This window comes from Talpa occidentalis, unplaced genomic scaffold, assembly GCF_014898055.3.
Source record: "Talpa occidentalis isolate TD23 unplaced genomic scaffold, MPIMG_talOcc4v2.1, whole genome shotgun sequence".
NCBI classification, from domain to species: domain Eukaryota; kingdom Metazoa; phylum Chordata; class Mammalia; order Eulipotyphla; family Talpidae; genus Talpa; species Talpa occidentalis.
Window position 1 is genome coordinate 79,580,271 of NW_026555331.1, and position 13,693 is coordinate 79,593,963.

At 45.8% G+C, this 13,693-nt stretch overlaps 1 gene segment (V, D, J or C); it reads left to right on the forward strand.

The window, feature by feature from the left end:
- The first annotated feature begins 8,159 nt into the window (after positions 1 to 8,159).
- Positions 8,160 to 13,693, forward strand: part of LOC119249988 (T-cell receptor gamma chain C region DFL12-like) — a 98,433-nt gene continuing 92,899 nt past the window's right edge. The window contains 2 exon segments of the C gene segment in view: positions 8,160 to 8,202; positions 8,319 to 8,630. Of these exon segments, the coding sequence occupies positions 8,160 to 8,202; positions 8,319 to 8,630 (355 nt within the window).

Genomic DNA, 13,693 nt, shown 5'->3' on the forward strand with positions numbered 1-13,693 from the left:
CTGCACTGTTGGTGGGAGTGCAAACTGGTCCAACCACTATGGAGAGCTGTGTGGAGATTTCTGGACCTACTAAACATAGAGCTTCCATATGATCCAGCAATTCCACTCCTAGGTATTTACCCAAAGGACACAGAAACATCAATTCCAAAGAGCACCTGCACCCCTGTGTTTATAGCAGCACTATTTACAATAGCTAAGCTTTGGAAACAGCCCAAATGCCCAAAAATAGATGACTGGATCAAGAAGATGTGGTACATATATACCATGGAATATTACTCAGCATTCAAAAAAGATAAACACAAGCAATTTGCAGCAACATGGATGGCGCTGGAAGGGATCATGCTCAGCGAAATAAGCCAGAAAGAAAAAGAAAAATACCGGATGGTCTCACTCATAGCAGGAGTCTAGAAAACTTAAATAAGGGACCAGGAAAATGAATAACTATAAGAAAGTGAAAATCAAAATCAACAAACAACTATGAACCAGAGACACTCTATGGGTGGTGGGGGGTGGGGAGGGGAGGGATTGGGGTCAAAATAAGGGGATAGCAATTGTATGGGGAATATAAAAATAAAATTTATTAAAAAAAAAAAAAGAACTCTCACCACAGAGTGAGTTTCCCCTGGAGGCAGAGACATTTAGTTATATTTAAGGGCATGTTTATTACATAAAAATGGGAAAGGAAAGAGAAGGATGCAAGCACAGACGCAAGAGGGGCAGAAAGAGCTGCTCCTGAAAGGGACAGGTTTGCTCAAAGGGAAGTGCGGCAGGCCGTGCCTCCCATGCTGTCTCTTGACAAGGTCCGGGCATTGGGGGAGACTCCGGAGAAGCTGGGAGTTCCTGTGTTCCCCGAAGAGGGAAAGTTGTACTTCCCAGAAGAAGGAAGTTCTTGCACTTCCCAAAGAAGATCTGAACTAGGGAGTCTCCATGGCATAGCCTGCTAATACTCTCCTCTTTGTTCTTGGTTAATGCTGAAGTAAGTTAGTTATTAATTGGCATGTGAAAACCTAATTTGGACCCAGGTGACAATTGGCTTATTGTTCTTACCCATGAACTATCACTAAAGAAGTAAAAATTGTTAAAGGTATAGTTAGGATAGAAATGTTTTGGCCCTGAGAACTATGGAGAGCAAGCTGCCCTGAACCAGCTGTGCTTGGAAACCACAGCCTAACCTGGGGGGTACCTGTTTGCAGCAACAATACATTTCCTGGTGTATGAGGTCAATAGTTCGCAGGCCGCATGGAGGTTAGGAATTTCTAGTTAAGAGTTAGACTTCAGTAGAACTTACGTAGATTTGATGAACTGTTTTAGACCACCTTCAAGTAATTAATATATTAACCAAGATAATTGAGTGCTAGAAAATAGATTGATTTTAGTAATTGAATATAGAATAGGAATTTTACACCCACGTTTGTAATTGGGAAAGTTTAAATGTTGCCAAATGTTGTGCTGTCTTGTGTGATTGATCATGCTAGTAAATGAGCTATACCTAGGAAACTAATTGTTCTTAGGTTACCAAAGAAATGGCCTATAGGTGTAAGGCCAAGGGAGTCTTCACATAATCATGAGAAAATATGTATTGATTGTCTTTGTTCTGCTTCAATGTTTAAGCTGATGTAATCCCACCGCTGATCTTAAGGTATAAATAAAGACCCGCTGAGACCCTCAGCAGGAGATACTTGCATGAACTAAAGTGTCTGTGTCTTCCTCAACCCTACCTCACTCCACTTCCCCTCAGCCCTCCGAGAAAGAGAAAAATCTTCACCGACTCTGTCCTCTCCTTTCTGAGATCCCTGACACGACTTCTAGCTGGAGCTGGTCTCCAGCAGGGAAGCCTACACAGTGTCAGGGGCAGTCTTGGGAGGGGAGCTGCCTCTGCTGCTTTGCCAAGGGAGAGGTTTGGTGAAAAGAAGCAGCTGCACAGTCACAGGCAGGCAGGAGAGCTGCATGTTGCTTGTGCAAAAATTTCATGGATAGAGTCTTCTCTTTGGGAAAGGCTCATTCCTCTGTGGAATTGTAGCTGCTTTTAATTAATGATTTCTGGGGTTAATGCCAGGGAATTTTTCTACATTTGTTTGAGCAGCTAGATTTTATGTTTTACAATGCCTCCCAATCCACCTTAGATCTGCTCCTCTGGGATACATTACTTTTCTATAGCCTGTTTAAAAACTGTGATTAGTCATCATTTCTAACCCTACTTCCCTTCTCTGGTCTCTAGGAACCAGTTTCTGGTCTTTCGATACCTCCTCCCAATTTTTCTACTGAGTCCATCATTTTATATTTGTCGTTGACACATCAAAAGGAGCCTCTGTTTGAGGTTGTGGTAGGGGCTAAGGAGAAAGGGAGGGCTTTAAATCTAGTGTCTGAATCTGCTTGTATACGCTGCATAGGCTACATGGAAACACTATGTGATCATTATCTGTTGTTGTCTTTGAACTCTGGTTTCAGAAACCTGTTTACTGTCCATGCAACCCCATGAGGCCCTTCTTACAAAGGGGGAAGAGGAGGTGAAGTGACTTGCCCAAGACCAGCGTTACCCATCCATCATGTCACTGAAGGCCATTCACTCTCGCCTCAGAAGACCGCTGCGTCGGATGATCCCATGTCAGCTCAGAGTTGGCAGCGTTTTAGACAGGGATTGCTGTTCTGGGCTTGTCCCTTCCTTTGAAGTAAGAAGCCAGCAGCTGCTCTTTGTTCTATTAGGATGAAGTGGCTAAATGAAGCCCAAGTTGTCTGCAGTCACACTTGACTCTTGACCCCAACCTAATTTCCTTTAGGTGTGCAAAACTTATTAAAAATACCAACCTGCTTCCCCATCTCTAAGCTGAACGCAATGTTATTTATTCCATAGGGCTATTTTCAGGACTTAATAAAACAATGAACATAAACCATTCAGTGCAGTGCGAAAGGAGTAAACGGCCAAACTGATCAGCTCTTGCTGCTATTGTTAGTCCACCAACTTTCTGGAGCATTTCTCAGAACTGTCACATTTATCAGCCCTCCCCTCGCCACGTGGTCAGACTTTTGTCTTTCCCCAGCCCTCTCCCTCCTTCCCCTTTTCTCTCACAGTTACCTTCTGGCCCCAGCCAGGAAGCAGCTGCTCAGGTTCTAACCTGGCCCCTGCCCCCCATCAAGAAGGCTCCTCCCTGCAATGAGCACCATGGGGTCTCTGGGCTTCAGTCCACTGGGCAGACACAGAACCATGCTGGGGCTCCTTGCCCTCCTGGGGGCCCTCCAGTTTCCCTGTAAGTCCTGTTCTTCCATCTGTTGTATTGCCAGAGTGGGGCTGGGGTGTTGGAGAAGATGTGGGAGGCTGGGGAATGGGGAGATGGGTAAGGAGGCTGTGAGGGTCCCCATCCCCTGCCTCACCTCCATGTCTCGCAGGCTCCCTGGCAGCAGTCACGCTGGAGCAGCCGCTGTCATTGACTAGGCGAGCGGGCAGCTCGGCCTTCCTGCCCTGTGTGGTCGGCACCAAGGTCAGCTACATCCACTGGTACCGCCACCAGGAGGGCAGGGCCCCCGAGAGGCTCCTCAGACTGGCCACGGCCAATTCAGATGTGCAGTGGGATTCGGTCCTGAAAGCGGATAAAGTCAGGGCCACGTATTCCGAGGAAGGCTCCAACTGCACCCTGAGAGTGCTGAGGCTGCAGAAGGGCGACGAGGGAAGGTACTACTGCGCGGCCTGGGACACCACAGCCTGGCGCCCCGCCTTGGCAGCCGCTCAAAAAGCACCTGGATTTCTTAATTTGCCCAGGTCTGGTAACTCCCACCTTTGGCTCCCTGGGGTTGACCTGGTTTAATCCCACCCCATCCAAGACACTGTGCCTGCTCCCTGGCTGTTCTGCAAATTACCAAAGGGAGCTCCTGAGCAGATAGGCTCAGTTCCCTGAGGACTTGGGGAGCTGTCTAGTAGGAAGGGACCTTTGTAAAGATCATCCCATTCAGCGTTTCTGAAGCATTTGGAGGAGAATCTGTGCTGTGCAATCCAGTACCCACGAGCCACCAGTGGTACTGAGCACTAGAGCAGTAGCCCAGCTGCGCGCAACTTCATTTGTGAAATACAAACTGTATTTTGAAGATTTAGCATCCGGATAGTAACATATCATATCTGTGATTTTTCTGTTGATTGTAAGTAGAAATGACAACATTTCAGTATTTGCACTAAATAAAAATTTGATAGTATTTTTAGGAAAGGATTGTGGCTGCCATATTCAGCCAAGATTAAAGATGTAAAATTAACTCTGAATTATGGATAGCCCATGAGTGCAGATCATGCTATTTGAACCAGTCAACTGTCTGTGAGAACACTTGAACATTCATCTGGCATTCCAAACTCCTAGAACAGTGTTTCTCAAAGTGTGTCCATGGAAGCACTGCAAAATACACTGCATCAGAAGTACCTGGAAGCCTTTGTATAAAAGTGCAGGTTTTGGGTAGCAGCACCACAATGAATCAGAATCCGGGACTGAAGCCTTAAAATGTCATTTTCTCAATAATCTTCCCAATTGATTTTTAGTCAAAGGATATTAAAGAACTTATGTGCTAGCAGTAACAGACAGTGGCCTCTCTGAAATGGACCAATACTCAGTCCGACTCATGAATGTCTTCTGGAAGGTTCTCAGGGACTTCTTCCCCCACGGACCCCCTCCCCCACATTCTGGCTGCCCCTCCTCTGCTGTTATTATTATGTTAACCATATGGCCAAAAAATGTGTAAAGCTGGTGACTGACAATCTGTGTACATGTCATAAAATTCCACCTGCCTTTGCTATACTGTTTAATTACCGGTGTTCCCTCTATAAATTCAAGTAAACTGCAGCTCTCAGTAAATAAAGTACAGGGGGTCCAGCTAAGTTTGATTTTTTTTTTTTTTTTTTTTTTTTTTTGGTGGGACCTTCGCCGGGGAATGAACCTGTGCTGCAGAGGCTGCGGGTAGCCTCACAGCCCAGCTCTGAACCACTGCGCCACTAAGGGAGGCCCTGGGTCCAGCTAAGTTTGAATTAAAGACAAACAGGAAATTTCTTTAGACTAAGTAGGTTTCAGAACTGTCCTACACAGTGTATTTTCTTTTTCCTTATAAATCTGACAGCCCTGTGTGAGGTGCCTTTTATTAGGATGAACAGAAATCCTCTATCTGATTTTACACCCCTGCACGGGCACAGACACACACACAGCTACTTACTTTAGAGGAGAGTAAAAATCAGCCCAATGTAACTGATCCAGGTTTTGTTTTTTTTTTTCTTTTTTGACTAAAATGGGTCCACTACTTATCAGATTTGCTGTGGGTGCCTTCAGTTTACTTACAAGTATAAAAAGCAAAGTGGATCAGGGCAAGAATAAAAAAAATTGCATCAAAGAAAATACCTTTGTGGCAGCTCCATCTCTGGGCACTTGGTTTATGGGTCATGCCCAGAGAGCTGAGCCCCCAGGCTGGGTCTGGCCCATATCAGCGCAAGGAAGTTGGGGAAACTGGCAGCTGTGTGGAGTGGATGTGCACCCACAGTGCCCTGAAGACCAGTACACCTGGCAGTCACAGAGCCTGTGGGAAAGCAGGCAAGGGCCACAGCTTTGCCTGAGGCTTTTGGCCTACACTCAACTTTCCTAGAACTTGTACTTGCTCTGGTAATGCCACAGCACTGGTAGGAGCTGTTGCTGCTTCCTGAGAATCTGGGGCGGCACAAAGCAGCACTGGGCACAGGAAAATGAATCGGGGACCTTACATCCACCTAGTCTGACTTTCTGTGGATTCTAGTCTACTCCTTTGCCAGCCCATTGTGATGAGGGTGATTTGCATAAAGAGTCACTGGTTCCCAACCATGTCACAGCCCAGACTGTGATCATTCTGGTCAACCAACAGCTTCTTTTAATCTTTTAGGGAATGAACAGAGTGTACAATCCCTTGTTACTGACACCCTTGTAAGAATCTTCTCAAACACAAGTATGCTAATTTTACTGTGAATTTGTATTACATGTCCCCCCGGGGTTCCAGGTGCTCTAGATATAGGGGAGTGTGACTTTGGGAAGGTCACTGCACACACAATGGGGCTGCAGCACTGGGCAGCAAACCACAGAGACCTACAACCATTCAAGGATCATGAAATCATAGGAAAATATAATGATTCAGGATAAACAGACACTTCCCTGTATTTCTGCAAGATCTCACCTGAGGGTTAACAGAAACAGAAATACAAACAATAATCTGTATGCTGGAAATTTTTCCCTAAGGCAGCAAATTTTTTATGGTTCTATTGTCACCATAATTCTGCTCTCTCGACATGTGACATGTACAATTATCAGGACCAGGTGAAGAAGATAATGTGCAATGCTGAGCTTAGACTTGTGAACTGTGATAAATATTCTGGTCTAGCTGGCAAAAGAGCAAAGCCCTCTGCATAGAGTCAAGTCTGGCTGCTGCCACCCTCCCTGTAAAGCAGTTCTGCAAGAATCCGCAGACGTGGGTAACCAGTCTTTAAACACCCATTGACGGCCCCCCCCTGAGCTACTTAATGAAAACTGAAACATGGGAACCCAGCCTTGTCTGAACTCAATGCATTCTCTGCTCAGGAGGGAAGTGAATTCCCAAGCCCAGCATTGCCCTCTCTGTGCATAGATTGTGTTAACATATCTTCCCATCAAATTAATTTAGGACCAGAAGCTCCCCACCTCCACCCCACCCCAACCCCACTGAGCACAATTATACTATTATGTTACAAGCTAGTTTTGTTCTGAGGTTTTCCTATATTTTATCAGTCTCTGTTTCTAGCCTCTCAGTTTCATGCCTTATTGAAAAATGCCTCCACTCCATGATTAAACATAAAAACAACAACAATGAAGACACTGAAAGTTTGCTTCCTGCAGGACGCTCTGGGATATTTTGCCACTGAGGCAGCCTCATATCGCATGCACGTGACCCTGACAAGAAAGGAAGATCAGCCCAGTCTCCTTCCTTTCTGTACCCCAGCTGGCTGATGAGACAGCAGAACATGAATCACCTGAGAGTAAGAGGCCAAAACAATGATGGAGGCATCCTACTATTCTATTTGTATATTAAACAGAGCCAAATAATTTATAAAAGTGGTGAATGAAAATCTGTGAACATACCATACACATTCTGCTATGATTTTACGACCTTTTTTTTGTCATTTGTGGGACCCTCGCCGGCTGCCGGGGAACGACCGGCACTGCAGAGGCTGTGGGCAGCCTCGCTGCCCAGTGCTCAACTGCTGCGCCACGAGGGGAGGCCCGATTTTACTACACTTTTTAAATTACCTGTAGACCCCGTTATAAATTCCACTAAGCAGCCATACCATTATACCCTCTGAAGGCAGGACTGCCAAATAAAGTACAGAGTGCCCCAGGAAGTTTGAATTCAAGATAAACATGAAGGTTTTTTTTTTTTTGATCAAGCAGTTTCCAGAATTGCCTACCACACTGTTTTATGTTCCCTAGTAAATCCGGCAGCAATTTGTGAAGTGGCCTTTTATTGGGACCAACTGAAATGCTCTAACTAATTTTAACCCCCCTGGGCACAGACAAACACACCCATTTGCCTTTGAGGAGAGTCAAAGTAGCCCATTAGAACTGATCTAGTTTCTTTGACTGAAGTGGGTCTAGTACTCATCTGATTTGCTGTGGGTTGCGATGTTGACTCAGAAGTATAAAAAGCAAAGTGGTTTAGGGTAAGATAAAGAAGCTGCATCAAAGAAAAGACCCTGGTGGAAGTTTTAAAACTGCCATTGAATTGCATGAAGCTAGGCTGACTCAGGACTGCTCACTGCACTGCCCACAGGCAGCTTTGTCTGCAGTGTCCCTCCCCAGCCTGCTCCACTTGCTCTTAGTCTGCCCCAGGTCTGGGCCCCCTGCCCTGGCTCCCCTGGAGGGGCTGCTCTCAGCTGCCACAGGAGGGGCCCATAAAGGGTAGGAGCAGAGGCAGAGCTCCTCCCCCAGGGCCCCCAGCACCATTTCCTCTGCACCATCAGCCTGGCCTCTCCTAGGACAGAACCTCAGTTACCTCACAGCCCCTGGCTGCCTGTGAATGAAGCCCCAACTTCATTCCCAGCCTCTTTCTCTGGCCTACTTTCTTGAGTAAGATTTCACTTGTGAGACCATATTCAGCTCCTAAGGGCTCCTCCATTCCCTTCCAAGTGTCAGCAGGAAGCCATGCTGTGGGCTCTAGCTCTACTCCTAGCTTTCCTGGCTCCTGGTAAGTATATTGCTTAGAGCTCATGGGATTTTCTTCATTTTATGTCAGTGGGAGGCCACACGAAGGGGTTCGAGCTACCTCTTTATTATTATTATTATTTTTTTTTTCCTTCATAGCCAGTCAGATATCCTTCAAATCAGAATGGAGAAAGTTGTCAATAACCAAGCAGAATGGGTCGTCCGCTATAATCACCTGTGATATTGTTGACAAAACCGTCCACTACATCCACTGGTACCGACATCAAGAGGGAAAGGCCCCACACCGCCTTCTCTACTTTTCGTTCACTGGCTCAAAGGTTGTGTTAGAAGACGGAACTAGTCCAGAAAAATATGATGTTTATGAAGGCTCGGGAAGGACCTGTAAATTTGTCATCCAAAATCTGGCAGACAGCGATGCTGGTGTATATTACTGCGCCGCCTGGGACAGCCACAGTGACGCAGACTTCCCCTCGCCTGCACATAATTCTGCTTGCAGCTGCCAGGTTCAGCCCTGGTACCCAGGATGGGCCAGGCCCTGCCTCACTTCCTGCCCTGACTTCACTGTGCTCAGAAGGAAGAGAAGCCCTGGACTCAGTGTCCAGTTCCTCCCTCATATCCACTCTCTTCCCTCTCCCCCAACCAGCTGAGCTCCAAGGCTTCCCTAAGGACTGAGCTCCCATCTCTAGGTCATAGGAAACAACATGGCACACAGAGTCCTTTCAGCTCCCCCAGGCCCAGGAGCCAGTAGAATCTGCTCCCTGCACAGACAAGGTCTCCAGCGCGGGGTCTAGCAGAGGAGACATGGGGAAAGCAATGTGGGGAGGCAGCTGTCCTGATACATTGACCCAATCCTTATCCAGAGATGAGGCCTGGGAATGGGGCTTATTCATCTCTCAGGAGTAAGAGAAATGATGGAATGCAACCTGAGACTTCCTGGAGATCTCAAACTGGGAACTGTCGTCTTATCTTTTAGACAAACTACTGTTTCTCTCACCATAAGCAACCATGGTATTTTTAATAAAGTGAAAGTGTGGAGAAAATTGATCGCTATAGATTAGTCTATGTCTGTGACCTACTTATATTTATTAGCAATAACAGATAAAATATGTCTCTGTCTGAAACTTGGTAATTCCCAGCCTGACACATGACTGCCCCCTGGGCTTCTCCCAGGCACTAAAACTCTCCTCTCCTGGCGGCCCTGCAGCTGCTGCTCTGACAGCTCATCACATTTCTCCATTTTGAGTCCAACACCCAAAGTCAAAACTGCAGCTCTCTCTCATTTCCGTGACCTCAGACAACAAGGAGCTGTGTCCTAACAGAACCAGCTTTCACTTCTCCTGTTGTTGTACCAGGGACTGTGTTTAGTCTTTTGAAGCTTTAAGGAAGCCTGTTCCTTACCTTGGTGCATCATCATATTCTCATCTACATTCTGCAATAATGCTAAGGCCAATATTTATTTCCTTGATTTGCCTTGAAGTAATTTTTGTGTTTAGGGTAAGGTAGGAATCTTCAAGTGGAGGGCAATTTCAAATTATTGACTATTCTGTCATTACTCTGATTTTTTTTCATAGTCAACTTGTGAAAAGTTAGCTTCTATATTTCACATCACACTCCCTGCTCTTCCTTCAGTGTAGTGCCAGTTCCCCTAAGGGTAAAGCGTGAAGTCAGAACTTCCCTTTTAAAACTGGGGCCACTGCCCTATTCCACGAACAAAAGATCTTAGTTACTCTAAATTTAAAATAATTCTTAAAAAAAAAAAATAAATAAAATAAAATAATTCTTGATTTTTGAGAAGCATATATTTCTACTTATTTCCCCACACCCCCATAATGGCTTATTATTTTGTGTGTAAGTTTTAGGACCAGTTTCCAGTAGTTGTTTTAAGTAATAAGTTACATGAGCCAAGGTAGAAATGCACTGGGTATTTTACCTTACATACACTAACAATTAAAATTAAAAGATAAGGTAAAAGCAAATACAAAAGTAGTATGAACTCTTTCTTGCATACCAAACATGTTGTCTTATGCATCCTACTTTGGAAACCAGCACCAATGCCAATACCAATAGTACATTTAGCATCAAATTCTTCCTATTTCTAAATTCCACTTATCTGTGAGATAATTCCTACTTAGTCTCTTCTTTTTCAAGCCAAATCTCCAAACAACGGGATGTAATATTATCCTTTTATAGTACATCTTTGTATCATTCTCTGCATTATATCTGGTCTTATGAATGGACACTTAATAGTGTCTTTTCATGTATTTTGTAAGGAAGCATCCTGTAACTGAATTAATCCTGGGCTTGCTCAACCCCAAATTTTTTTTTTAAGATTTATTCATTTATACAAGCGCTGGGGTACAGGCCAGAGGCGAGGGAGGGTGAGAGGACTCACCAGACGTGAGCAGGGAGCAGAACAGGCAGAAGGACCGAAATACAATGCTGAGGGAAGCAGAGGGTGAGACAGGAGAGGTCTGCAGCACCATGTGGGAATCTCCCTGGCTTCACAGTGCTGAGCTCAACCCATAGGGCTATGCCTGCCACAGGGGAGGACCTCAAGTCAAATTTTTAAAGGCACCCCGTGTAAGCCTTAACTTCGGATTACTTCAGGTACTCCTGTGTGAGTCAAGGAGTTGAACTTTTGTCATGTATTGACTGAGATCACTGGTATGTGCCTCATGCTTTAATTATTTTCAAGGGATAAAAAAAGAGGTCAATGTTGATGGAAGGGCATGATCCTGTGTCTAACACCATAGGTTCGCTGGGGGTAGTTGCTGGATCTGAGATGACAGACTTATTTCTGGAAAGGGGCACAGGCTACAAGGGAGGGAGTGGGTGCTCCCATCCTGCCAGGGAGCTCATGGCCCTGGGATCTCCAACAAACACCTGTATAAAATGAAAAACTGGGACCTCCCCGGTGTGCAAGGGTTTAAGTCATAATACTGTGAAGCTATGGACAGCCACCTCAGCATGAGTTCCATCCCCAAGCTGGGAACTAATCCATATGGTGCAGCAAACCTCTCCTGTCTGGCGCTCTGCTCCCCTCAGCAGTGTATTTCAGTCAGTCCACCTGTTCTGCTCCCCACTCTGTCTATGGGGAATCCTCTCAAACCAACCCCACCCATGCCGCTGGCTTCTACCCCAGTTCTTGTATCCATAAATAAATAGTTAAAAATAATAAAATGAGAAATAATGAGGAACTAAAATGAAGACCCTCCCTTTCATCTTTATGAATCAAAGTCTCTGTGATCTTTAAGCAGTGTCTTAACAGACAATTAAGAAAAAAAAAACTATTAAACACATGATGTTATAAAGACATAAATTGAAAAAAAAGAACAAAATTTGTATACACAGTTTTGTTGTCAAAATATACCAATGGCTTTCCTCCATTTGCTTTCCCAGCACTTGCCCATTTCACTAGTTAGTCACCTGTGCCATGCAATGTATGCCCTATGACTGAAATGAACACGTCCAATTAGATTAGTTCTCAGATTCCTTTTTTTTTCCAAAATGTCTAATTTATCTCCCTCTTTTTTTAAAGATTTATTTATTTATTTATACAAGAACCAGGGTACAGGCCAGATGTGCGGGAGGGTGAGAGGATTCACCAGAGACAGAGCAGGGAACAGAACAAGCAGAGTGATGAAATACACTGCTGAGGGGAGCAGCAGGCGAGACAGGAGAGGTCTGCTCGCCATGTCGGACCCTCGCCAGGCAGCTGGGATTGAACTAGCTCCACAGAGGCTGCAGACAGCTTCACAGCAGCTGCACTCAACTGCCTGTGCCACCAGGGGAGGCCCTAGTTCTCAGATTCCTGATGGCCAGAGAGCACTGTACCAGATGAGATAAGGCCCAACAGAGTCCCAGAGGATAAATCTGAAGGTCCAGACTTCACTACTTGGCTCCTCATGAACATCCTGCCTGGGGCAGGGTCTGCCTCACCCCCCAACTGTCTGACTGACCTCTGATTCTATGAGAACAGCTTCATTCATGGAAGCTGCAGGATGACTCAGGCTGAGTTCAAGTACTGCCCCCTCAGGCAACACATGATCTCTCCTCTGGAGATCACTGATTTTGATCAGACCCTCCAAACTCCTCCGGAGGGCTGATGGAAAGACATGGCTACATTGTGACTGTGTTTTGACCCAGATTCCTCTCCTATTATTTTTCTTGATGTATGTCTCTTGTAGATGATTATCTCCTTTCATGCCACTTAGCGAACAGCAGAGACACACCCCACTAAGAACAGGGACAGAAGAGAGGAAAACAAATATGACCAGTGGAAATGGATTTTAGAGCCAAGACAGTGCTGCTCCTGCCCAGGTGCCATGTCAGGTATTGAAATCTAGAAGCCTTTTGTGTCCCTATAAATACTGTGCTTGACCAGAAACACATTCCCTGGGCCAGAAAGTCAATCCTTCAAGTTCAGGGATCTGTAGTGATTTCCATGTGTAGAGTAAGTAAAGTGTCAGGCTTTTCTGCCCCCGCCATTAGGATTGATGGTGGATCCTGTGGTCCTGAATTCATGCCTGATGGCAGGCACCTGGAGTAGGGTGAGGACATGTGTAGATGGGATTAACCTGGGCTGAGAGATTGGGCTTATAAGGGCGGCGTCATGGGGACACCAGCAGAACAAATGAAAGAACCACAGGAGAAGAAGAACGAACGGAAGAGCAGAACCACAAGAGAGCAGGGAAGCAGAGTCCACCAGAGAAGGCCGGAGAGCCCAGAAAGAGTGAAGACTTGCTGGGGCTGGGAAGCCTGCCAGCCTCCTGACCCCCCAGCACCCCTGCCTGCCATGTGCCTGGTAAATCCCAATAAAAGCCAGGACTCTTCCTTTACCCGCCATCTTCTCGGATCATAGCGATGCTGCTTCGTGTCCTTGTGCCGTTACACCATGTTCTAAGTAAGGTCAGATTTGCAACCCCAGCCTGTGAACCCAGGCCAAATAGTCCATTATTCCCTGAGTGACCTTCATGCCTTAGCAGGAAATCCCCACCCTCCAGCTGATAGGGCCCTGTCTCCCTGCTGCTGCTGCCAATGTTCTATTAACTAACTCATGAGCCCAAGCACCCTTGGGAAGGGTGCGCTCCTGTTGTGAGGAACTGCGTTCTCCCAGTCCATGCTTTGTCTTCCCTTAAATACAAAACAAACTCATTACTAAATTATTTTATTTTTTATTATTTTTTTAAATCACACTTTTTAAAAAAAGATTTATTTATTTATACATGCACTGGGTACAGTCAGAAGCGCGGGAGGGTGAGAGAATTCACCAGAGAGACAGAGCGGGGAGCAGAGCAGAAGAAAGGACCATGGTACGCTGCTGAAGGGAGCAGCGGGCGTCAGGGTAGGTCTGTGTACCATGTGGGACCCTCTGGTGGCTGGGGAGTAGCCAGGGATTGAAACTGTGCTGCAGAGGCTGCGGGAAGCTTCGCAAACCAACGATCAACCATTGCGCCACCGGGAAGGCCCTACTTAATTATTTTATATTTGACAGGTGACACACCAAAAAGTGT